General features: G+C 51.8%; 1 protein-coding gene across 9 annotated transcripts in view; it reads right to left on the bottom strand.

Annotated features, from left to right (window-relative positions):
• Window positions 1-922: 922 nt before the first annotated feature.
• The window catches only part of CUX2 (cut like homeobox 2), a 282,488-nt gene continuing 257,457 nt past the window's right edge, over window positions 923-25,953 (bottom strand). For 7 of the 9 annotated variants that reach the window (XM_042911620.1, XM_042911624.1, XM_042911623.1 and 4 more), the window contains 8 exons: window positions 24,794-25,468; window positions 23,825-23,926; window positions 18,333-19,123; window positions 17,441-17,600; window positions 10,583-10,852; window positions 9,178-9,366; window positions 7,686-7,959; window positions 2,796-3,974 (listed from right to left, as the gene is read on the bottom strand). In XM_042911620.1, the coding sequence (XP_042767554.1) occupies window positions 3,173-3,974; window positions 7,686-7,959; window positions 9,178-9,366; window positions 10,583-10,852; window positions 17,441-17,600; window positions 18,333-19,123; window positions 23,825-23,926; window positions 24,794-25,468 (3,263 nt within the window). In that variant the 3' untranslated portion in view covers window positions 2,796-3,172. Of the gene's footprint in view, window positions 2,766-2,795; window positions 3,975-7,685; window positions 7,960-9,177; window positions 9,367-10,582; window positions 10,853-17,440; window positions 17,601-18,332; window positions 19,124-23,824; window positions 23,927-24,793; window positions 25,469-25,953 lie in introns of those variants that run through there. The other 2 variants (XM_042911627.1, XM_042911625.1) reach the window with 2 other exon arrangements.

Below are 25,953 nucleotides of genomic sequence, written 5' to 3'. Positions count from 1 at the left end.
TTAAGGTGGTACAGAAGGTTTCTAGACAAAGAGCAAAGATCTGTCTTGGGACACCAGGTGGCCTTGGCTCATGGGTGAGTAATGCCACTTCAGGGACTCTCTTGAAGCTACTGGTCAAGAAACAAACCTCCTGCAGCCTGATGCACAGATTCACTATCATAGGTTGAAAGAACGCAACCCCTCCCTGATCATGGTAACAGTAAGTAATATTGAGCCCTACGTGCCACATAGTCTTACATATTTTACAAGCATGATTATTCTTCATAATCACCTTCTGAGCTTGCTGCTGTGATATTCCATTTTCATAGAAGGGGAAACCAAGGCCCTAGTTATACAGCTTGGGTAGGGGCGATGCTGTGTTGGTTACTAGGAAGCTCCTCTCGGCATTTTCCTATCAGGAAGCGGGGGGCACCTGCTACTCACTCCATTGCGGTGGGCACAGCTTGTAAACTGGTTGGTCGTAGGGCCATGACCTGTGGCCACTGATCCGGGGCAGGGCATGATCTCGGCCCCAGAGGTTAACTTGATTCCACCCTGCCGCACTGAGGAGAAAAATGGATTCCAATCCTTCCATTTCCCTTTGCTGGAGCCCGTAGCACAATCACCAACAGAGATGTCCATAGGACCCAGGCAGGTGGCACAGGTGAGGGCTGACGCAGTTCACAGGCAAGTGTCCTGTCTAAAGGGGGGATCTGCTGCGGTCACACTGGAACTTTGGTCCAGCGTGGCCAGACAGGTCTACAGTTTCCAAGAGAAGCTGGTAATTGCGATTTTTATGTGACATGCCCCCATATTTTAATGGTGGCAAACCAATTAAAAGGTCAGTTTTAAAAAATACCGTTTTGTAAAATGCCTCTGAGGGCCAGACTGGACCCCCAATTTGCCTCCCCAGCTGCAGAACAAAGCAAGCAGGACACCCAGACATTATTATACAATTCTGTATTGAGCGACGCGTTTACAGAACGTGTTTTTAAAATTTTAAACAAAGTTCATCAATCTCTCATAGAAACGGTTTTGTGGGTTTTTGTTTTGTTTTTACCGTTATAGGACGTGAACCTGACAAAGTTGTTCATGGGTCTGCTAGCTTTAAGTACAACAGGATTTATGTGTTCAAAAGACTATCCTAAGTGCTTAATCAAATCCCGTCACACAAAAGCCAGATTTAGTCCTCTAAGATCTGTAGTCTACGGGTGAGCCTGGGTTTCAATGTTGGATGGGTTTCGACAGTAGAAAGCGGTGTGTTTCCCTCACGGTTGTCTTGTGACAGGGCGGCGGTGGCTAAAAGGAGACGTTTCGTTTGTTCCAGATTTGATTACTCTGAAAATTGGTCACTGTTTCCTATTGTCAAAATATAAAAATACCTTCCTCTGGATAAAAATGTATACAGTGGAAAACTCTTCAATGCATAGCCTGGGTGTATGGAAAAGGACGTTTTCCTGCAGGGTTTGCGTTGTTCTTCACTGATTGGTGTGGAGACTGCAGCCTGGGCTGGGTGCATGAGAGTTGAGATTTCTGGAACAGCCCTCAATTGTCCCCTTCTGATCACTGGGTTTTACTGGCCTCGTTTTGAAATGCTTGCTGCATCCTTGAGACCCACCAGCCGTCTCCCCCTGGCATTGGATTGGTACCGATTATGGCCACCTTTTCATCGTCATTCTGGATTCAGCTGGGGAGTCAACCAACTCAGCCTTCCCACAGAGAGTTTGAAAAAGGAAAAGAAATAAAAACGGGAGAGAGACAGAGAGAGAGAGAGGGAGAGAGTCAAAAACCAACATGGTGGCGGTTCCATCCAAACTGGGAACTCTCCTGCCAGAGACCCTGACGACGAAGATGCTAGAGGAAGGGCTTCTCTGAGTTGGGGGGATGGAGTCTTTGCTCCCCAAAAGGTCGTGCGCTGGGAGGCAGGAGGGTAGACTTAGAGGCTGGGGTATGGTGGCCATGCCATGAACTCAACCTTCTCGCTTTGTTCTGGACTTGGGAGTTGCAGATGCCTTCCAGAAACAGCACCTGGGTCAACTTGAGAGAGAAGATGGCAAGAAGGAGGGCTGGGGTCTCTAGATAGATGAATCTACTTTTTGGTGCCGGGTGCTCGTGGGACGACCATCGCTATTATTTTCTTAAAACACAGGGAGGGAGAGATGGTGGCCACAGTCCTGCTCTGGAAAGCCAGTGGGGAAACTTCCTGTGCCGTGGCCACGATTCAGGTTGGGGAACAGGGTCACTCTGGCTCAAATGCTGCCCTCCAATCACCTGACCCCACGCCCAGCTTTCCAAAGGATCCAGAAACACATCTCGTCTACAGATGGACAGGCTGGGTGTCCGACCTCCGTGGCCCACAGGCTTCGGACTGGAGGGAGGAGAAGCAGTTTGTTTTGTGCCAGGTCGCGTCTCGGGTAGGACGGCCGGCCACAGCCCACATCTCTACAACACTTACAACGGCACGGGACGTTCTGTGTTATCAAGGTTGCAAAACAGACCACCAGAATGAAACACATCCTCAACGGCATTGAGGTTTTCATTTAGAGTCTTTTGGACTTTGTCTTTTCAGCACGGTTTCTGGAAGGGCAGCAGCAGAGTGCTGTGTCTCACAGACAGATGTGGCAAAAGACCGCAGTTCAAGGGTCATCTAAATTTTGGTCAGTCTTAGAGCGTTTTGTGATGGCTTTGAACAATTGTCTTCTTTTAATCTCATCTAGTGGCAAAAACGACACAACTTCGGTGTATACTTCGCAACAGTTGTGACCGCATCCTGATTTTATAACTCTCTGTAATATCAAAACAGCATTGGCTGGGAATAAATTCCAAAGGATCCTTTATTAAAATATCTAAAAGAGGTCTATAAATATTTATTTTTCTAAAAGAGTTTGGAGTTTCCAGGTGAGAATGTGGTGCCACATCGCTTGTGCCTCCCGCAGAGAGGCCAGGGTGGAGAAGGGGGCGCTCCGCGGGCGGCGGGTGCCAAGGAGAGGCGGTGGTGGCACACGCCCCACCCGCTCCTGCGCCGCGTCCTAGAACTAGGGTTACGACAGAAAACGTAAACTGCATCACACTGCTGCCCACATTTTGATGGTCGAGCTCCTCCCTTCCTTCCCCCGCCCTGCCTGGCAGGGCGAGTGAGAGAGGGAAGGGCGGCCCCCCCGGGTGCCCCCTGCCCTCGTGCGCCCGGCCGCCTTCAGAACTCCCACTCCAAGGCCTCCTCCCGATTGGCGGCCCTCTCTAGCCGGTAGATGATGCTGTTCAGGTTGGCCATCTTCTCGTGTCGCCGCTGCAAGTTGGGGTTCACCTTGGCGCTGGGGTGCAGGGCCCCAGCCGTGTCGGCAGTGGGGCTGGCGCTCGGCACTTTGGCGGGAGGGGCGCCGGGTGGGGATGGGGAGATGGGGGCTGAGGAGGAGGGGACAGGTGACACAGACATCATGAGGCCCGGTGAGGAGGCGGCTGAGGGTGAGTTCAGCGACACCTCCAGGCTGCAGCGCGAGGACTCGGAGACCGACTTAAAACTCAGAGGGTCCGGGTGTAGCCGCTCCCCACCCTCGCTCTCCTGGGGGGGCTGCAGTGAGGGGCAGTCTGGAGTGGTCCCGCCTGGAAGGAGGAGCCCTGGGGCCACTTTCGGGAGTCTGTCATTACCCGGATGGTCGGGATGCGCCTCTTTGGGGGAACCTCGGCCTTCGTCCGGCTCCCCTGGGTCCCGGAGCTGGCTTCCCGCCTCTTCCTCTGCGTCCTCCTCAGTCTGTTCCTGCTTAATCCTCACGTGGGCCTTGTCCTGGGTGGTCGGGGGTAGGACGCGCTCCTCAGAGCCCTCCCGAGGCTCCAGCTCCTTCACAGGAGGCTTCTGGTCCTCAGCCTCGGAGTCAGGGCTCTGTGGGGTGGGGTCTGGGCGGGAGTGGCCCGGTGGCAGGACGCCGGGACCCCCACTGGGGTCGAGGTCTGGTTCGTCTTGGGTCCCCTCCACCAACATCTCCCGGCGCATCCGGGACCTGGGGCAGAGATGGCGGTGAGCGAAGGGCTGGACGGGGGACCTGGCTAACCCTAGATTCGATCCCGACAAGTGGACAAGTGGCGTTTGGTCCCCACCCACTCCCCCAGGGGCTCACTAAGCACTAAGCTTCTTCGCGGGCGGCATCTGAGTGAGCCCCGTCAACAACCTTACTAGCGGGTGCTATTATTATCCCTACTTGGCGGAGGAGGAAACAAGCCTCCGAGATGTTGAGCGACCTGCTCTGGGTCACACGGCCAGTAAGGAGCAGAGCCAGGGCTTGAACTCAGCACTGCTGGATCCCAAAGCTCATGACCTAGACCTGTGCTGCCCAGTACAGTAGCCACTGGCCACACGTGGCTCTTGAGCATTTGAAACGTGGCTAGTCTGAACCGAGATGTGCTCTAAGGGGGAAAATACATACTGGATTTTGAAGGCTTCCTACGAAAAAAGTAGAAGGTCTCATGAATTACGTTTTTATGTTAACTGCACATTGAAATGGTTATTTAGGCTAAATAAAACAAATTACATTTCGTGTGTTTCTTTTTATTCATTTTTTTTAATGTGGCTCCCAGAAAACTTTAAATGCCATGTGGCTCGCATGATATTTCTTTTGGACGGCACCAGTCTAGAGTATTTCTTGAAGCCAAACCCAGATCTAGTTTGTGGCCCCAACTCTCTGCTTCCTTCCTGGAGGGACTCTTAGACATCAGCCCAGAAGGGGAAGTGTGGAGAGTGACTTGTCTGGACCACCCCGGTGCGCACGGCAGAGCTAGGACCAGAACCTGGGTAGCCCAAATTCCAGTCCAGAGCTCGCTCTCTCTCTCCCTGCTTCAACCGCTTCCCTGCTGTCAGAGGGAAACTTGGTCTGACACGTGTTGGAGAGCAAGAAGAGCCTGGACTGGGGCTAACCCCAGCAGTTATCTTCCTAAAGACAAATGAGGGTCAGAGAGGTCGAACGTCTTGTCCAAGGTCATAGAGCAAAAGGGCTTCCTCAGCACCTTCAATGCTGTGGCCCTCTGCCCATTTATATTAAACTACATGTTACTGATATATAATACTAACAATCTAAATTGTAATTATAAACATCATAATAATGGGTGCTTATCATGTATCAGGCACCAGGCCAAACACTATTTGCAGATTATTTCATTTATTTTTCATAATAACCTCATGAGAGAGATACTAGTCTCATTCCTATAGATACAGGAGACAAGGCTCAGAGAGGCACATGCTCACAGAGTGAGCATTTGGGCCGGGAACCCAGTTATCTGGGTATACTCTCCTGCCTCCCTGACTCCCTGCCCAGGTTGGGGATGGAGTGCCATCCCAGGATCCTGGGTCTAGAAGGACTGTGAGGGGTCATTTGCTTCAGTCCCCAGTCTCTCCACAAAGGTGGCCTTGCCCACCTTTCAAGGGACTCTACCTTCACCCTCAGTCTCCTCTAGAAGGAATAGCTGCTGGGACCAGGGAGAGCCCTAGTGGTTTCCACTGAGGTGGGATTGATCGGATGGGGGTTAGAATGGCTCAGTGCCTGAAGTCCCATCATTAGAACTTCCAAACTGTAGATCAAATATAAATGTGAGGAGAATAGTCATTCACACCATAGTATAAACTAGTCTTTTTTCTTTTTCTTTCTTCTATTTTTTTTAATTGCTTTAAAAAAATTTTTTTTAACGTTTATTTTTGAGAGACAGAGGGTGAGTGGGGGAGGGGTAGAGAGGGAGGGAGACACATAACCTGAAGCAGGCTCCAGGCTCCAAGCTGTCAGCACAGAGCCCGAAGCGGGGCTCGAACTCACAGACTGCGAGATCATGACCTGAGCTGAATGCGGAAGCTGAACCAACTGAGCCATCCAGGTGCCCCCCCCAGCCTTTTTTTTTTTTTTTTTTTTTTTTTTTTTAATTCCTGACTCTTAAATCTATAGCAGGGTCTCCCTGGTAATTTATTCTCAAAATATCCTGTTGTTCACCTTTCCCAGAGTTCACTGCAGTTTGTAATGATACATTAATATGAGTGCTCATTTAATAGTGACCTTCCCTGCTGGTCTGTAAGAGATGCTAAGGGCAAGGACTCTGTCTTGTTTTCTTCAGTGCCTGGTACAGAGTAGGTGCTCAATAAACATTTACTGAATGAAACAATATATTATTCTATAACTCTTTGAGAGCAGTTTCTTTTGGGAGTGTAATTCTCTCTGCTTCTTGGTGCAAATTCCTTGTCATCCTTCAAAACCCAGCTCAAATGCCACCTCTTCTGGGAAGTCTTCCCCGGACGGAATTCTCTTTTTCCTTAGCCCCTTATTCTTTCCTGTTTTATAGCAATTAAACCGTAGTAACACTGTCTGGTTCATAATTTTAAGCTCTATAAGGCCAGGGATATTGGCTTTGAACCCCTGTATCTCCAGATCCTGGATCACTGTGCTTACATTGCTAACTATTTGTTGAATGAATATGTTAGATAAAAGTGGAGTGCTCAGTTCCTGTGGGGAACAAGAGGGGAGAGGACATCCCCATATCCCCCAGGAAGGGAAAGGGGATATAAGGATTTAAGGACCTATGTCATTTGCTGTTTGGAAGGCCCCAAGTCTGAGCCAGAGCATAAGCAGTAATATTTAACACCATATTTATGCCTCAAGTTTTTCATTTGATCCTTGATTCAGCATTGTGGGGTGAGTATTAGGTTCCTTATCTGTAAAATAGGGATGAGACTCAGAGAAATAGAGTGACTTGCCCAAGAGCACACGGCCAAGGTGGGACTAAACTCAGGTCTGTGTGATGCCTGTGCCGGGGCTGTGGACAGAGATTTCAAATGTTTCACCTTTCTAAGCTCCCCCTTCCTCTTCTTCCTTAGGGAGCAACACACCTTCTCTCTGCCCCTGGAATACACTGGTAGACTCTCCTGTCTGGCACAACACGGACACCAGAGACCTTTCCTGCTCAGGCTTGGTGGGAGGAGGGGGCCCAAAGACGGTCCCTAGAATTCCACCAAGCCTTCTCCGCAGCGCTCTCCCCTGAACTCAGGAAACCCCTCTGCAGTCTCCTCAGGTACCGCTGAATCCAGTCAATGCCCCCAGCCGGCCCTGGGACTGAACTCCCAGGAGGCCCAGCCACCACTGCAGGCCAGGGACTCCCAAGACTAGAGACTGGTGAGTGGGAGGCAGCCATAGAAGCAGCAATCACTCACTCCCCCAGGAGGGTGGAGGCTAAGGGGCTGCCAGAGAGGTTCCTCTGGCCTTGGGGGGAGAGAGGCCAAGAGCCCCCAATCAGGGCCCCGACACGAGTCTCAGTGGGCTGGTAGGGCTCCTCAGGCTCGTGCCCCAAATACCATTCCTTGTCCCTTCACAGAGGCAGACACAGAGCAAACCGGATGAGTAATTAAGGCAGTGACAACAATGTCATCACCTGCCCCACACCACGTGGCCAGTATTTTGTGTAAATACGGGAGCCCACTGAGTCCTCAGGACAACTCTAGGAAGCAGATCCCACTACGGTTCCCATTTTATAGGTCAGGAGACCGAGACTCAGGGAGGTGAAGTGATTTGCTCAGGTTCTCACAGCTGGGAATGGTGGAGGTGGGATTTACACCCAGGTTTGCCTGGATCTGCATCTCAACACCTAGGTCATACGGCCTCCCCGCCTCTCAGAGGCCCAGCTGGGCTCCCCCGGCCCTGGCATGGGGCCACCCTCCCGGTGGGCACGCCCCAGTACCGCACCTGTAGTTGTGGAACCAGTTGATGACGGTGTTGGTCTTGAGGTTGAGCTGGAAGGAGAGGAGCTCGATGGTCTGCTGGGAGGGGTAGGGCTCCAGCTGGTAGGCCTTCTTCAGCGCCTCCTTCTCCTCGGGCGCCAGCACCACTCGGGGCTTCTTGATTTGCAGGAGGCTCAGGTCCTGGGGCTGCAGGCAGGGGCTGGGGCACTCGGAGCGGGTGGCTGGAGACTCGCTGTCCGAGCCGGTGCTGATGAGGCCGTACCTGCGCTTGAGGTAGGCTGGGGCAGGCGGGGGAGGAAGCACTGAGGGGGGCTGACCCGAGGCCCAGCCCCCAGGGGCAGCAAGCACACGGGGGCGCGGGGAGGGGGCGGCTGCAGGCTGGTGCCCCAAACTCAGGGGCCCGCTGCCACTCTCATCCTCTTCCCCCTCCTCGCTCTGCTTCCACATCCTTCCGGCCCCTCTGCCGAGAGGGACAGGCCGGCCGGTCTGCTCACACCTGCCTCTCAGTCTGGCCGTTAGCACCCAGGTGTCGAGCATGCAGAGGGCTTAGCAGGGCCCTCCCAGGAAGTGCTCAAAACCGGTGCTACTCAGCGTCCTCTTGACAGAAGCGTCACTGAATGTCGCTGCAGTCTTGGGGGCCGGGGAAGGACATTAATGTAAACCATCCCCGTAATTGCACGTCGCACCCTCAAATTGTCAAAATGTAGGGGAGAAAACGAAGCCTACTTCAGAATGGAGGATGTACTTTAATCCTCACCGCAATGAGACTTTTATATTTTTCAGATGAAGGCGAATGAGGCACAGAGAGAGGGGTTAACTTGCCCAACGTCACACAGCCAGGAAGTGGCAGGCCAAGCTCTCAACTGCAAAGTTGACAGATGCCAACAGCTCGTGTGCCCCTCACAGCCTGGCTTGGCCCTGGGCCCTTGGTGCCCTGGGTGACAACTTTTCAGTTCCTTGTATCTCATCTCCCAACCTTGAGCTTTTTAGAATCCCTTCAGCACAGCATGAGATCGGGTGGGCACGCGGCAGGTGCTCCATGCCAGCTCATGTTTTCAGGGATATAATGTAAGAATCTGCAATCGCCTCCACACCCACAAGGGAGGACTCCTGTTTGCTGGACCAATGTTGTGCTTTGTTGTTCAGAATCTGGGTAATAGGCAAAGAGGGATCAGAGAGAGAGAGAGAGCGAGAGAGAGAGCATTCTGGGGAATATGCAGTTGGGACCGGCAAAGACTTTGAAGCAGCTCTGGGTGTATGGAAGGATGCTGGGAGAGGGGAGGTATGGGGATTTTCACGGGAAATATAGTAAATGTTTTAATTGCTTTCAATTATATTCTGGGGGATTGCTATGTTTTTGTTTTGTTTTGTTTTGTTTTTTGCAGCCCGCACCAGGCTGAGGTGGGATCGGTGGGGCCCTGGGTGTATCTGTGTTACAACTACGTACGGTTCCAAAGGGAAAGCCTGTAGTCACACCCGGAATACCCAGTGCTCACCTTTCTTCTCCAGCTTCTTCATGTCCCTCAGCTTCTCCACATTATGGGGGTCACTGAGCCACAGCTGCATGCGCACAAAGGGCTCCCGTCCCTTCAGGCTCAGCTTGTGCCAGGGTTTGGGCCGGGACAGCAGGTCAGACACGGAGCCCTGCGTCAGTCCCAGGATGCTCTCCCCAAACAGCCGCTGCCCTAGGGACAGGGGAGGGCAACCTGTTACCCCCAGGCTGGGAAGAGTGCTCTCAAGAGACAAGAAAAAGAGGAGAACCCGGGGATGTCTCCACTAACTCGGAAGGAAGGACCATACACACCGGGGAACCCACACCAGGTGTGAATCTGGAGGGGACTTTTCTGTAAAAAGGGGGTTGGGGTTAGGGGACCCGACAGCTACCCACAAAAACGCTTTCATAATTTAGGCCTTCTTTCCTCGTAGGAGCTTCCCTGAACGTGTCTGAAAACTTCATGCATACAAACTAGTATCACCTCATTAGAGAGCAATTTGACAGATTCTATCAAAATTCCAATGTGCATATTCTCTGATCCAGCAATTCCACTGCCGGGATCGATTGATTCCAATGGGATCTATTCACCAGTTGTACTTGCTCAAAGGCACAAAGATGCACACGGATGCAGTTTCAAAGGCACTGGAGATAACCAAGATGCCCATCAATTGGGTAAAAAATGTGGGACATCCCTGGCCTGAAACAGTCTGCAACAGGGAAAAAGATTGCAGGGGGTCTGATCATTCTAATGTGGAAGGGCGTCCACAAAACAGTGTTCGTTTCTAAAAAGCAAATTCTAGGACAGTGCGTATATAAATTCGGCTACATGGGGAAAAAAATGAAGAAATAAGGTATACATATATTCTTGCAGGTTTTCAGAAAGTATCAAAGATATAAGAACTGTGGAGGATGATTGGGAGGTTGGGGGAATTTTATTTACTTTTTAGCCCCCCCCACCCCCCCACCCTGTACTGTTTGGTATTTTAAAATAATGAACATGTCTTATTTTTATAATAGAAATTGCAGTGAAAAATTTGGGGTCCGTGTGCACCCCCCTGGGAGAGGGGCATGACCTGCACTGGAGACTCAGAGGATTTTGTGATCCAAAGAATGTAAGAGTTCTAGGACAGCTTCTCCCCTGTATCCCCAGAGGGCAAGGGGCTCGGCACTGGGTCAGGATTGTGCCAGAGTCTCACTGTCAACTGTGGGCTGAGGATTTCAGGTCACATCAGACCTGCCCTCACCTCCCTTCTGTCCTATTCTAGGGACCCGACCCAGGTCAGAGTCCTGGATGCACCTGCAGGCTGGACTCTGGGCCCTGGGATCTCAGTGAGGACACTCTGCTTAAGGCAAATAAGAGCCAATCAAGGCAGGAGGCAGCATCCTTGATTCCCACCACGCTGTACCTAGATTGTTGTCTGTGAGGACCTCTTTGACTCTCTTGGTGATGGAGTATGTGTCCAGCTCGGGGGACATGGCCACAATCTCCTGGATGCCCCCCGTGGCCTGGCTGCCCGAGTACACCTTCCCCCCCAGCGAGGAGCTGGAGCGTCCCTCCGGCTGCTGGTTCTCCTTGCTGCCCTCCAGTGCCAGGCTCAAGGGCTCCTGGGAGCTCCTCTCCGGCTCCGTGGGGCTAGGGGGTGGGGACGGCGAGGACCTCGGTTCCGTGGGACTGGCTGTGGGCCACAGAGAGACAGAGAAGGCAGTTACTGCCATTTGGAACAGACAAATATGGTTTGGATGGCTTGTTTGTTAGGGCCAAGTGTTGGCAACAGTCCATTTTGCAACCACAATAGTAGTATCTTAGGCAGGGACCATCCTGGATGCAAAAACTAGTGAATACAAATTTGATGAGGAGTAGGGTATTTACACGGTCTCTAGGTATTTCTCTATAAGACACTCATTGACGACAAAAGGAAAAGTAGTTAACTCTTCAGTATAGATACTTGGCAGACATCACCGTAACCAAATGATCAAAGTTAACATCGCCAATCAAAGGACAAATTAACACTGATGCCTCCTGATGCCATGTACTGAGAAGAAGGACACAGCATCAGTTCCGTGATATTCCTCCTAAAAGCGCGCAAGGAAGCATCGGACAAAGCTGAACTGAGACAGTCTATAGAATGACTGGCTTCAAAAATGTCAAAATTGGGAAACAAAGAGAGGCAGAAGAGTTGTTCAGATTGAGAGACTAAAGAGACACGACAACTAAATACAAGGAGTCCTGGATCTGATCCTAGACAGGGAGAAACAACATTTTATAAAGGATGGGGTGCCGGGCTGGCTCGGTCGGTAGAGCACGCGACTCTCGATCTTGGGGTTGTGTGTTCAAGCCCCATGTTGGGCATATAATTTACTTTAAAAAATTATGTGAAGAATATTATAGGGACAACCAAAGAAACCTGAATATAGATAGTGGGCTACCTTAACAGTATTGTATCATTGTCACATTTCTTTCTCATTCTTGGGAAAAAACTTTTTGAAGCATTTAGGGGTAAAGGGACATGATGTTGTCAACTAATACCTCAAATGGTCGGGAGAGAAAGAGTGCACGTGTGGCAAAATTAGCGGTTGGTGAGCCTGTGTGTGGGGTACAGAGAGCTTGTTCTATTGTTTCAACTCTTCAGTTAGTTAGAAATTACTTGGGAAATGAAAAGTTACAAAAAAATAAGTTGGCAACCCCTTTAAGCTCAACCGTCAGAGATCAGCTAAATAAAATACGGTCATTTCCCGAAGCAATTAAAAATAACGTAATGAGGGGCGCCTGGGTGGCTCAGTAGGTTAAGCGTCTGACTCTTGATTTCGGCTCAGGTCATGATCCCACAGTTTGTGGGATCGAGCCCCACATCGAGCTCTGTGCTGGCAGCACAGAGCCTGCTTGGGATCCTCTCTCTCCCTCTCTCTGCCCCTCCCCTGCTTGTGCTCTCTTTCTCTCAAAATAAACAAATGAACATAAAACAACATAATGAAAAGATGTCCACATAAGATGAGTAAGTTCTGGGGATCTAATGTACAGTGTGGTGACTGGTTAATAATCCAGCATTTTATATTCGACACTGCCTATGAAAGAGGGACTTTACTATTCCCAACGTAACAACAAAATGGTAATTACGTGAGGCGAAGGATGTGGTAACTAGTCTTACTGTGGCAAACATTTTACAATACATAGGCATATCGTATCATCACCATATCATCATCATTTAAACTCCCACAATGTTAATATGTCAAGTTCATCTCAACAAAGCTGAAAGGATGTCCACAGTACAATGGCATATTTAAAAAGTGAGTTTATAAGCCACAGTTTTCATTTATCAAAAGATGTTTGTGTGAATATATATTAAGAAAGCCAAGTGGAAGACAGGTTGGGTAGGATGACCTTGCTAAAGCCCAGTCCCTGAATCACTCTCCTCTTATCCATGACAAGCCCCTGGAGGCAGGGACCACAGGTAAGTCGTGGGTGAGTCCTGGAGCCTGGGGAAGAAGGAGGTGTTGGGCAGAAGCCTGTTGAATGAATAAATTTGAGTCAGGACCTCTGCTTATCCCTGCAAGGTGCAAAGTGAAGCCTCCAAGTTCTGAGTGGTGACATCACAGCCCTGTGGGACTGGCCGCCCGTATCTGGTGTCAGGAGAACACTATTGCTCCCTGCCTCCCCAAATTGGGGTGATCCTGGTCATCCAGGTGGCAAACATGTGATGCTGGAGCTAACACGTTCCCCCCCCCCCCCCCCCATCACTGTCACCATCAGAGAGGCAAAGCTGGTGGGGAAGGGCCAGTCTGGGGAAGCAAGAGGCTGTTTCAAGAGTCCTTCCCTCGCTGCCACGGGAGAGGGGTTGGGCTCCGCTGGAGGAGAATCTAGGGTCTTCGAAGGCATCTGCCTCTTGGAAAACCTGCATCCCCACCTAAAGGGCCAGCTTTCCAGCCAGAGAAGGAGCGGGATGAGGAGACGGAGGGCAACCCAGATGATTAGCCTGAAACCAGCCAGCCTCCAGGCAGAACGCTGGCCTCTTCTGACTACTCTGACTTCAAGGATTGCTTCTGACAAAATTACTGAAAGATTCAGAAATCAACTCTATCAGGAGGAACACACTAAATACAAAGCACAGAGAGGTTGGACACGGACAGTCAGGTTGGCTGGGGCTTGAGCAGGGGCTCTGGACAGGAATGTGAGCGGGGCAGAGTGGGGAGAGCAGGTGACCACCTGGTCTGTCTGCCCAGGCCTTTCCTGGTTGTCGTACAGAAAGTCCCATGCCCTGGGCAAACGGGACAATTGGTTACGATGAAGAGAGACAGTGAGGGAGAGATGGAAGGAGGGATGGAGTGACGGAGGACACAGAATAGAGTGGGAGAGAGGGACACAGAAAGAAGGCGATGCGAGGAGAGAGACCGGGACAAAGAGACAGTAAGAAAGGCAGCAAGAAAGATAAGGGAGAGGGGAGAGGAAAGATGACACGGAGAGACTCGGAGAAAAGTCGGAGACGATGTGGGCAGAACAGGGCTTCCTCAACTGCTAGAGAATTCTGAGAAGCCTCAGACACATGTACCCATGCCCACCACTGTGGGCTTCGCTGAAGGGCTGGTGATTTGAAGCAGGTTTTGTGGCAGGCAGCTGGTGTGAGGGAGGCCGTGCTTTGGAACCTGCCTTTGGCAAGCAGCTCACCCTCAAGTCGCCGGGCCAAGGACAAAATGGGGGCCGGAACAGGTTCATACTCAACCCGATGGCTGGACTCTGTGGGACCTTATGGGCAGTGGATACCTCTCCTGCCTCTAGGTTGTGGACAGGTGGTGGCTGTGGGGGCCTTGGTTGGATCGGCCACCCCCTACCATACCAAGCCAGCAGCTACCGCTCACATCTCTGCTTCCATGAACCCGGGCCCTGGCTTCCTGGTCTGTGGAGGGACAGGGGTGGCCACGCTCACTGGGCCTCACTCCCTTCCCAATCTGTGAATGATCCTCCTAGCTTTTGCTTGTCCTGTTTCCTCCACGAGGAACACCTTTCTTGATTGTCCTTGCCTAATTCTATCCTACACAACAAAGACATTTTTAAAAACCAGAACCATTAGACATAGAGGAAATGCAGATCAAACTGCAATGAGATACCAATTCACACCCGCTGGGATGGCTACAGTCAAAGGGGGGGGAATAGCAGGTGCTGGTGAGGAGGTGGAGAAACAGGAACCCCTCCCGCCACACTGCTGCCGGGACGTGAAATGGTGCAGTCGCTATGGAAAACAGGTTGGAAGCTCCTCAGCGAGTTAAACATAGAATTATCATATAACCAGGGCACCTGGGTGGCTTAGTTGGTTGAGTGTCCGACTCTTGATTTCAGCTCAGGTCATGATCTCACCATTCATGAGTTCGAGCCCCGCGCTGGGCTTTATACTGACAGCACGAAGGCTGCTTGGGATTCTCTTTCCCTCTCTCTCTGCCATGCGTGCATGTGAGTGCACGCTCTCTCTCAAAATAGATAAACTTTATAAAAAAATAATCATATGGGGCGCCTGGATGGCTCAGTCGGTTAAGTGCACGACTTCAGCTCAGGTCATGATCTCACAGTCTGTGGGTTCGAGCCCCACGTCGGGCTCTGGGCTGACAGCTCAGAGCCTGGAACCTGCTTCGGATTCTGTGTCTCCCTCTCTCTCTGCCCCTCCCCTGCTCATGCTCTGTCTCTCTCTGTCTCAAAAATAAATAACAACGTTAAAAAAAATCATATGACCCAGCAAGTCCACTCTGAGGTATACGGCGAAAGGAATCAGAAACAGGTGTTCAAAAACATGCGCATGGATGTTCATGGCAGCATTATTCACAGTAGCCAAAAGGTGGTCTAAAGGAAATATCATTTGGCCATAAACAGGAATGAAGTACTGACACATGCTACAGCCTGGATGTACCCTGGAAACATATGCTAAGGGAAAGCCGGACACAAAAAGCCACATATTGTACAATTCCATGGATAAGAGGCAAATCCATGTGGACAGGAAGCAGATTCGTGGTTGCAGGGCCTGGGGGAGGGGTGAGTGGGCATGACTGCTTAATGGGCACAGGGTTCTTCTTGGGGGTGATGAGAATGTCCTGGAACTAGGCAGAGGTGGTGGTTGTGTAAAATTGTGAATGTAATAAATGCCACTGAATTGTACACTTTAAAAGGGGTTCAAATGGTAAATTTATGGTAAATGGGGTGGGCACTCTTGTGGACCCTAATGGCTAAATGCCCTGCGTTCTAAGCTTGGCTCTGCCACTACCCAGCGGGTGACCTTGGGCAAATCACTGTCCTACTCAGACCCTCCATTTCTTCTTCTGGAAAGCAGGAATGACAAACAGTCCCTCCAGTCAAGACTGACGTGAGGATTACAGATGAAAGTACCAAGTGCTCAGCCGTGTGTGTGACAAACGGCAGCGGTCATTAGAACTGTTGCGGTGCTTCTTAAAACAGCCTGGTGGGGCAGGCATTTTCAATTAAAATTTTAATTCTAAAATATTTCAAAGTCTAGAAATATACAAAAAAGAAAATGTAAATCCTCCTTCCCTTCCCTGGGTCCATGACCCAAATAGATGTTAACACTCTGTTATTTGTTTCAAATTTCCCTCTTTTTATTTTTAAAAAAAAAATTTAATGTTTATTTTTGAAAGAGGGAGATAGAGAGCGAGCAGGGGAGCGGCAGAGAGAGAGGGAGACCGAATCCCAAGCAGGCTGTGTGCCGTCAGCACAGAGTGTGGGGCTTGAACCCACGAACCCTGAGATCATGACCTGAGTCGAAACCAAGAGTCTAATGCTTAACCAACTGAGCCACCCATGCGCCCCTCTCCCCAACTTTTTTTATGTTTATTTTTGAGGGGGTGGGAAGGGCAGAGAGAGAGGGAGACACAGAATCTGGAGCAGGCTCCAGGCTCTGAACTTTCAGCACAGAGCCTGATGTGGGGCTCGAACCCATGAACCGTGAGATCATGACCTGAACTGAAGTCGGACGCTTAACCGAATGAGCCACCCAGGCTCCCCTCCCTGTTTGTTTTAAAGACAAAGAGCAAGCAACAGGTATGCCTGGGTGGCTCAGTTGGTTGAGCATCCTGAGTCTTGATTTTGGTTCAGGTCACGATCCCAGGGTCATGGGATTGAGCCCTGCATTGGACTCCGTGTTGAGTATGGAGCCTGCTTAAGATTCTCTCTCTCTCCCTTTTGCCCTTCTCCACCACTTGTGCTCTCTCTCTCTCTGAAAAAAAAAAAAAAAAAAAAAAAAAAGTAACAGAGCCAGCCAGAGCCCTCCCCTCGATCTCCTCCTGGTCCCCTTCCCTGTGGAACCCCTCTCCCCAGGCTGGTGAGTGGTGACTCTTTTTGACATTAAAATTTTTTTTTAAAGGTTTACTTATTTTAATAGAGAGTGAGAGAGAGATTGCATGTGCCAGTTGGAGAGGGGCAGAGAGAGAGGGAGAGAGAATCTCAAGCAGGCTCTGCTATCAGTGTGCAGCCCAATGCAGGGCTCAATCCCACAAACCAAGAGATCATGACCTGAGCCAAAATCAAGAGTCAGACGCTTAACCGACTGAGCCACTCAGGTGCCCCAACATTTTGTTTAAGCAAGCTCTACACCCAGCATGGGGCTTGAACTCACGACCCCGAGATCGAGAGTTACATGCTCTACCGACTCAGTCAGCCAGGTGCCCCTCTTTTTGATATTTTAATCTATAGGCTTGTAGCCAATGCTCCAACAATGTGCAGTCTTGTCTTGTGGACACGAACTTCTAAAATAAACCCCATCTCCTGGGATGATTTTGTTGCCTGGTGTTATGGCAGTATTCTTGTTGATCCCTGCACTTCACCAGGACTGACTGGCCTGCCCACTGCTCATCCTGGCAGAGGGAGCCTAGCCTTCCTAGAGTCCCTCCCCTGACTCCATCCTTCCGTTTCTGGCTCTATGACTTTGGGCAACTCTCTGAGCCTCAGTTTCCTCGCTCAGGCAACGTTCAGACTCCAGCTTGCCTGTGCATCATTAATGGATGGACAACAGCCCAAATGTCTGCGCTAAGGATTCTGAGGCTGAATGCTGGATCGCTCGGAAAAAGAGATCAATCAGTGATTCTGGTCAGGGGATGGGAGGGCAGCTCTGCATCCAAAGATTGTCTCCGCTTGCTGTAGGCACCTAGGCGCCACCTAGAGTTTAAAACCACCGGCAGACGTCATTCCTCTGGTTGAAGGAAGGACGAAAAGCAGGGAGACCATCTAGGGGCACACTGGCAGCAGCCCACGAGAGGGTCCCGACCACACTCACCCTGAGAGGCGCTGGGCTGCTGGCTGATGGCCTGGCCGAGCTGGTCTGAGAGCCACAGCTGCATGCGGATGAAGGGCTCTCGCCCCTTCTGTGTCAGCTTGCTCCACGGCTTCGGCCGGGACAGCATATCGCTCACACTGCCCTGTGACAGGCCCAGCACCTGGGGATGGGCGGAGCAGGAAGTGTAGGGAGGCAGGCCCCTGGGACCCCGGCCATCCCCTCCCTCCCTCTCTGCAGGACACTTGGCCCACTGTTCACTCTGATTCCCTGGGAGGCCAGGGCTGCCTTGATTTGTTCTTCATTTCCCAGGTGCCTGCTGTGTGCCTGTGCTGTGCCCACCCCCCCCCATCTGCAGTGCCCTTCCAGATATCCCTACGTGTAAGAATCCTTCTTGATTTTAAGCCCCCTCAAAAGCCCCCTCCTCTAGGAAGAGGTATCTTCCCTTGATGTCATTGCTCCTCCTCTCAGCTCACCTGACTCTCGACCTGCTCCTCTGCCAAGGGCAGAAGTGATGTTCAAAACTACTTAACCACTGGTATTGCAGGGGAACCCTGGCTGGGCTGAGTCTTAACCCTTTGGTGGCTGGACCATTGGGAGGAACGGAGGGTTCTGGAGGAGGAGAGGTAAGTGGCTACTCCTAACCAGAGGGAAGCACTTCACTGCTTTAACAACCATAGACCTGAATGTCAGCCCAGCCCTCCCTTCCCACAGGACCCAGGGACGAGTAGATGCAGGAAAAAGGGTTTGGGGTCATGCAGACCTGGGTTTGAATTCTGCTTTTGCCTTGTTCCTGTTCATGCACACAACCTGTCTTTTCAAGACCATGAACACCGGGGGCTGGGTCCTCCGGTGGTCCACCCGCCCCAGGTCCCGTGGGCCCCACTATCTTCACCTTCTCCCCAAAGATCCTCTGGCAGATTCCATTCTTGGCCAGCTTCTCCTTGACCTGGCGCGTCAGCTCCAGTGTATCCACCTCCCGGTACATGTAAAGCTCGTACTGCTCGGGGGTCAGGGGCGGCACGGTCGGCTTCAGTGTGCGGGGCACGTATGCTGGGTAGTAGGCCAGCCGCCCACCGCTGCCCGCTTCGGGGACGCCACCTTCGGCCTTCAGCTCGCCCACTCTGGGAGGCTCGTCCTCGCCCCCCGCCGCTTCGTCCTCGGGGGCCGTGGGGGCCTCGTCCCCACGGGGCCAGGCCCGCCCGTTGGGCTGTCCGGAGTAGCCGGAGGAGGAGGAGGAGAGGGAGGGTGAGACAGAGGTGTAGGGGCGGCTGAGCAGGCCACGGTCCGAGGCCCAGTGGTGGTCGAAGTAGCCGGCGTCGCCAATCTCCGACTTGACCTTCCGGATGATGCTCTGCACGAAGGCAGCAGGGGACAAGACCGTGAGGGAGGTCTGTGTGGCACTGCTGCTGGTTCCCCCGCCGCCACCACCGCCGCTGCTGTCCTCCTGCTTGACATAGGTCGGAGCCCCATTCTGGCTCGCAGTAGCCAGCGAGGGCCGCTCTGGGGGCGAGGGAGGCACCGAGCGGCCCCGGGGGCCGGCCTCCATCTCCAGCAGGGCCTGCTGTTGCGCCTGCATCTCGCGGCGCGCTTGCTCCAGAATGTTCTTGATGGCATCTTCCGAGGTGCTGGCGGGGGCTGTGCCGTTGGTGATGCCCAGTGGGGCCGTGGAGTTCTTGGACTCACCTGTGGGGAGGAGGACAGGGTGGCCAGAGGCCCACGGTCAGGGGCATGGTTTCAAGGGCAAAGTTGTTCACGGCATCTGTGTGAGTATACTTTGGAGATACTGTGGAGATATTGCAATAAAACCAGTCAAATGAATTTTTTGGTTTCTGAGTGTATACAAAAATTATGTTTATGCTGCACCGTAGTCTATTTGGTGTGCAACAGCATTATGCCTCAGAAAAACCCCAACGTACATACCTGAGCTAAAAAATACTTCATCACTCAAAAATGCCAACCATCACCTGAGCTTTCAGGAAGCCCTAATCTCTGACCACAGATAATCATAACAAATAGAGTAATAATGAAAGCATTGGAAATACTGAGAGAATTGCCCAAATGTCACACAGAGGCACCGAGTGAGTAAATGCTGGAACGATGCTGCCGACAGACTTGCTTGACACAGGGTTGCCACAAACCTTTAGTTTAAACCAAGAGCAACATCTATAAAGCACAACGAAATGCACTCAAAAGAGGTATGCCTGTGTTTATGCCAGCAAAACGTTGGCAGCAACTTCTGTGTCCAACAATCGGGGGTTGGATAAATTACGGTCCGTCCGTATGGCAGAATATTAGACAGCCATCACAAACCAGGTAGACAGAGATTTTAGCATATGTAGAGAAAGTGCTCATGGGGAAAATGTAACGTAAAAAAAGACCTGGCTTTTATTTATTTATTTTTATTTATTTATTTTTTTTAACGTTTTTATTTTTGAGACAGAGAGAGACAGAGCATGAATGGGGGAGGGTCAGAGAGAGGGAGACACAGAATCCGAAACAGGCTCCAGGCTCTGAGCTGTCAGCACAGAGCCCGACGCGGGGCTCGAACTCACGGACCATGAGATCATGACCTGAGCTGAAGTCGGACGCTTAACCGACCAAGCCACCCAGGCGCCCCAAGACCTGTCTTTTAAATGTGCTAAGATCCATCTATGCAAATGTCAAAGACAAGAAAAACACTACAGCACATAAAATAAACTGCTTCACTTATTCTAATAGCAAAATAATGGCATGAACCCAAATGCTCACGGAGAACAGAAAGGATAATGAATAGTGACATGGTCACACAAACAGAATGCTATCCAGTGGTGGCTGCCCAACATTGTGAATATGCTAAATGCCATGGAATTGTTCACTTTAAAACGGTTAGTAAATTTTGCCTCAATTAAAATAAAAGAGTACTGCATGCCTATTGCAGAGAGTTAAGAAAGCAAAACTTAAGATGAAAAGAAAAATCCCCTTGATCTCTCTCTCAAAGGCAACTACATGAAATCTCCTCACGTATTTCCTTTGGGCTGCTTTCTAACTTCATACATGGGGCGATCATACTTGATGTGGGAGTGTAGCCCGGTTTGCCCCCACCCAGTATCAACATGAGTATTTTGTCTTATGATTAGAAGTTCTATCTTTCATGACTGCCTATGCCACGTGAAGGTATAGTCTCTGCTTTATTTACCTGATCCCCCACTGCTGGACAGTTAGGTTGTTTCTAGTTTGTCACTGCTGTGAGCAACGTTAAAGGAATAGCTTGTATATAAATCTTTGTCCCCATCCTGGATATTTCCCTCAATTCCCAGAGTAGAACTCTCGAGTTAGCAGTTAGTCATATTTGTCTCCTCCCTGGGGGGCTGTTAGTTGCTTTCACTCTTGTCAGGGGCATGGGGCAACAACCCGGGCACTTTTTCCCTTGCCCTCTCCTCACAGACCCTGCATGGAATGCCCCTGGCTGGCCCACTCTGCAGTGATGTTGCCTTTTTAATCTCCGTGCTGTCTTGTGTGTTGTTTCTGACCCTTCCACCCCCATGGGAGAGCACTGTACAGGGAGCCAGGAGACCTGGGTTCTCCCTTGGCCTCTGTGTAACTGTGAGTATATCTCTCCCTCTCTGGTCTCAGCTGTCCTGTTGTTTAATGGAAGAGTTCTATTAGTCTTTTTCTCATGGTTCTTTTCACGCCACTATTGTGTCTCGTTCACAGCTGTAACCTGTTTCCAGTATGCAGTACGTGCTTAACCAATGTTTACCGAATGACTGCCTCTCTTGCTCCAGGAGCCGATCAAGAAGAAAGAAACTGAGGTGTACATAGATGGGCCTCAGTGGATTATTTGGATGGGGCAGTGTAGGCTCCTAGCAGGGTAAGCATCCTCTGCCCCTCCCAGAGGGACCAGGCAGGGGGAGGGCCCTTGGCTCTCCAGCAGCAGAGGCTTGGGAATCGAGACACTTGCTCTGAGGTGCCACCAGGGGGCAGCAGACACCACAAAGCGGGAGCATGAAGCCAGCATCAGGTCCAAAGTCCGCTACAGTCTACACTGTGCTGTGCTACACAGTGCTGGGTGCAGGGATGCAAGTTGGTCCCTGGCTGCAAAAAACCCTCAGACTGATAGGAAGTACAGACATGTCAGCAGAGGCATGTGTAACATGAACAAATGCAACAAGAGAGAGAAAAATAATGACGATGTTAACTATGATGATGGCTAGATCTTCAGGGGCATCTTCGACATGCCAGGCCCTCAGGCTGAGTGCTTGCCAGTCCTATTCTCACACAAGATCCTCACACAACAATAGGAAAGGAGTACTAATACTGTGCCTATTTTAAATGTAAGACAATGGAGGCACAGAGAGGCTAAGTAACTTTTCCAAGGTCACACAGCTAATAAACAGCAGAGCCAAAATTTGCAGCCAGGCCACTCTGGCTCCACTGCACCAAGCAATATAGGTGATTATAGGGGGTCCAAGGAGGATCAGTATCCATTCCATCCAGATGGAGGTGGGGGGTTTCCTGGATGAGGTGACTTCTGAGTTGAATTGTGAATTGGCCAGGGGTGAGGACGGCATTAGGGGCATAGGGAATAGCATGAGAATGGACATGGCTATAAGCATTTCATTCGAGAAGGATTGGGGGTTGGGAGGAGTCAAGACCATAAGGCCTGGAGGCCTTGTTGAGGAGCTGGGGTTTTTTAATTAAAAAATAAAATTTTATTTTATAGAGAGAGTGCAAGCAAGTAGGGGAGACGGGCAGAGGGAGAGAGAGAGAGAGAGAATCTCAAGCAGGCTCCACACGCAGTGCGAGCCCACCACAGGGACATGGGGCTCAATCCCACGACTCTGGGATCATGACCTGAGCTGAAACCAAGAACTGGAGGCTCAATCGACTGAGCCACCCAGGCACCCTGAGGATCTGGGATTTTTATCTTGAGGGCAATGGGGAGGAGCTGTGGAAGTGACATGACCCTGTGTATGCTCCAGAAAGATCTCTCTGGCCTCTGGGTGGAGAATGGGCTGCAGTGGGACCTAGAATATCACTGGCAAGACCAGTGAAGAGGCTAATGAAACAGTCCCAGCAAGTGATGATGGTGGCAGTCCAGGACAGCCTCTCGCCCCGCCTGGGTGTCGGGCAGCATCTTCGACAGGTTCCCAGTCCTGAGCTGGTGGGTTCGGGGAGGGGGAGGGGGGTGGGTGCAGAGAGGGAGTTCTGTCTCAGACACACTGACTCTTCGATGTCAGTGCGGGACCCTGGTGGACATTCCCAGCCAGCAGCTGGCTTATGGCTCCATAACTCTTGAGAGAGGTGTGGCCCGGAGAAGGGATGTTTTGGCTGTTGTTGGAACTTCCAGGAGTGGACCAACTCACCTAAGAAACATCAGACTAAAGTCAGAGGGCCTGGGGGGCACCCTGCGTTTGAGGCGCTGATGGAGAATGTACACTCTGGTAGGCTAAATGAGGGTCTCCCAGAGGCACTCACGTCCCAGTCCCTGGGACCCGAACCGTGACTTCACACAGCAAAGGGGACTTTGCAGATGTGATTAAGTTAGGGGTCTTGAGATCCTGGGTTCTGTGGGTGGGCCCCACATCATCACAAGGGTGCTTGTGAGAGGAAGTAGGGGGATCAGAGACAGAGAGGAAGATGCTATGATGCTGGGTTTGAGGATGCAGGAGGGGCCGTGAAGCAAGGAATGTGGGCGCCTCCAGAAGCTCGAGAAGGTAAGGAAATGGATTCTCCCTGGAGCCTCTAGAGGAAACACAGCCCTGCTGACACCTTGACTCTAGCCCAGTGAGGCTGACTGTGGCCTTTGGGACTGTGAGAGAATAAACTGTGTTGTTTTTAGCCACTGAGTCTGTGGCCGAACAGTAGCACGAGGAGGCTAATACAGGGCCCTGGGAAAGTGCAGAAGGTGCAGTCTGGGGGGTAGGAGGAAGGCAGGAAAACAGGGTCTCCCTGGGGACTAGAAAGTGGAGGAGGTGCAGGAAGGAGGGTGAGGCTTCGAGCGTTGTTCTTGACAAGCTCCTGTGTGATTACTGGTCACTGTGTCTCCTCAAAGTTGAGGACATCTGGACAATCCAGACCAGTGCTGCAGCAGTCACTGGGTGTCTCCTACGGCGTCTCACTTGTCACCTTGCAAGGTGGCCAGTGAGGCTGAAGAACTGAAGCTGTAGTTTTATTTAACTTTAAACAGTTTGAATGGATATAGTCACACATGGCTGGTGGCTGCCGTACCAACCTGGACCTGGTGCTTTCCAGGCCCAGACCTTGCTTGGTGCAGGTTGGCTGGCAAAGCAGTTCTGACCTGCTCGGAATCCCCGCCGTGGTGGATGAAGGTGGACCCGGCCTTACCTCCTGCTCTGGGCAGTCCCTGGAGGCTCAGGCCTCACCTGCTGTGGTCACACTCACCCCCTTTCTGGGACTCGATCTCTTTCTTGGCCTGTTCCAGGATGCTCTTGATGGCGTCATCTGAGCCTGTCTCTGGTGTGCGGATTCTTGGGGTGATACTGCCTGGGGGAGGCAAGGGGGCATCTGTCAGGGGGACCTGCATGTTGGGGGTCAGTCCCTGGAGCTGGGCAGGGTGAAGGGTTGGTCCCCTCCTCCCTCGAGGGCTCCAGGGCCAGGGCTGGGAGAGGGAGGGCCAGACCTTGAGTGCGTGTGGCAAGACCGCTGTTTAGCCAGTCTGTGTAACAAACCGGATCTACAAATGATTCTGACTTGAAATAGTATTAGTATTAATATTAATAATAATATGATAACAATGATGGCTGCCACCACCATAGCTAACAGTTCTCAAACAGTTCCTATGTTCCAGGTGCTGTACTAAGTAGCTTATACTCATTTAACCCTCATAGGAGGCTGGCAGATGGGGACAGATGGGGATACTGAGGCATGTCACTCAGTGGGTGAATGGCAGAGCTGGAACTCAAAACTCAGGTGTTTATGAGGTCAAAGCCCGGGCCATTCACATGGATTACCCTAAAAATCAAGTCTGGCAAGGTTGGCAGGAACCCAGGCCATCTCATGGATGGGTGAACTGAGGCTTGGAGGTCTTCAGGAAATACCTGCCAGGGCAGCTCCCGGGCCCAGCCTTTTCCCCACAATGATCAGCCTGAGCTGTCCCATTAGGCCCATGTGGGGAGCAAGAGGTAGCCAAAGGCCCCAGGAAGGAGGGACGAGGATACATTTCGTTATTTTACAAAGGGGGAGGCTGAGGCACAGAGAGGCAAAGTCACTTGCCCCAGGTGACAAAGCTGGGAGGTGGCAGAACTAGGCTATGACCCCAGAGCCTGTGTTCTCAGCCCCCAGCCAGCCTTTTGCCCTGGGCTTGGCTGGGGAGGCTGGGCCCGAGCCCCTCACCTCGGGATGGGCCCTCACCTCTCTGCCGCACCTGGATGGTCCTCAGAGCCAGCACGTTCTGCTCATCCGACAGGAACTGCTTCATCTTGATGAAGGGCTCCTTGCCCTTCACTGTGAGCTTGCGCCAGGGCTTGGGCCGGGCCAGGATCTCGCTGACCGAGCCCTGTGACAGCCCCAGCACATAGTGGCCAAACACCCGCTGCCCGATGTTGTGTTTGAGCAGCTGCTCCTTCACCTGGAATGCAATCTCCGCCGTGTCGAGCTGCTCCTCCTCGGTTCCGGCCCCTGCCCCAGCTGTGCTGCCCCCACCCCCATCTACAGGCTCGGGGGCCCCGGGGGGCTCAGGGCCAGGAGCTGGGGTGGCAGGGGCCGTGGGCGGCTTGGTGCCATAGAAGGCTGGGGGGAACACCAGCAGGCCACCCGCCTCCCCCTTGAAGGTGGCCGGGGGCATCATATGTTTGGACAGCAGTGTGTCCCCTGCCAGTCTGTCCCCAGAAGCCAGGCTGGGGAAGGGGGACAATGAGAAAGTCCTTGGGCCATCGGGGCCCAGGCCAGGGCCCAGCAGGGGCTGCCCAGGGCTGGGGGACAGGGGGTCTTCAGGCCCTGGCGGTGGTGGGAGCTGTGGAGGCGATGGGTAGGACTGCTCTGTGCCCAGGGAGTCCTTGATGGAATCATCCTCTGAAGGGTCCTCCTCTAGAATGCCAAGAGAGACAGATGGAGGAAAAGAGGAGAGACAGAGAGAAAGACAGAAGCGGACAGCGATGGGGGTGGGGAGAAAGAGAGAGAGAGAAAGAGAGAGGGACAGAGAGAGAGAGGGAGAGAGACAAAGAAAGAAATCATGAGAGTGACGCCCAGAGAGTGACACCAGAGAAACAGAGATAGGGAAACAGACAGAAATAAGAGAGATGCACAGGGGAGATGGGATGCACAGGGGAGGGAAATAAGAGGGATGCGCAGGGGAGACACGGAGAGAGGCAGCGAGGCAGAGCCAGCGTGAAAGGCAGAAAGAGACAGAAAGGCACAGAGACAGAGATAGAAAGTGGGAGGCAGAGAGACAGTGTAAGACAGAAAGACACACACATGAGGGAGAAATTGAGGGGCAGGACGAGGGGAGAGAGGGCAGCAGGGTGGGGGAGAGAAGTGTTATAGGCATCCAGCAGTACTAAAAGCTACCCTTC

This window comes from Panthera leo, chromosome D3 (assembly GCF_018350215.1).
Source record: "Panthera leo isolate Ple1 chromosome D3, P.leo_Ple1_pat1.1, whole genome shotgun sequence".
Classification (NCBI taxonomy): domain Eukaryota; kingdom Metazoa; phylum Chordata; class Mammalia; order Carnivora; family Felidae; genus Panthera; species Panthera leo.
The sequence above is the reverse complement of the archived record's forward strand: the minus strand, read 5'-3'. Positions and strand labels throughout refer to the sequence as shown.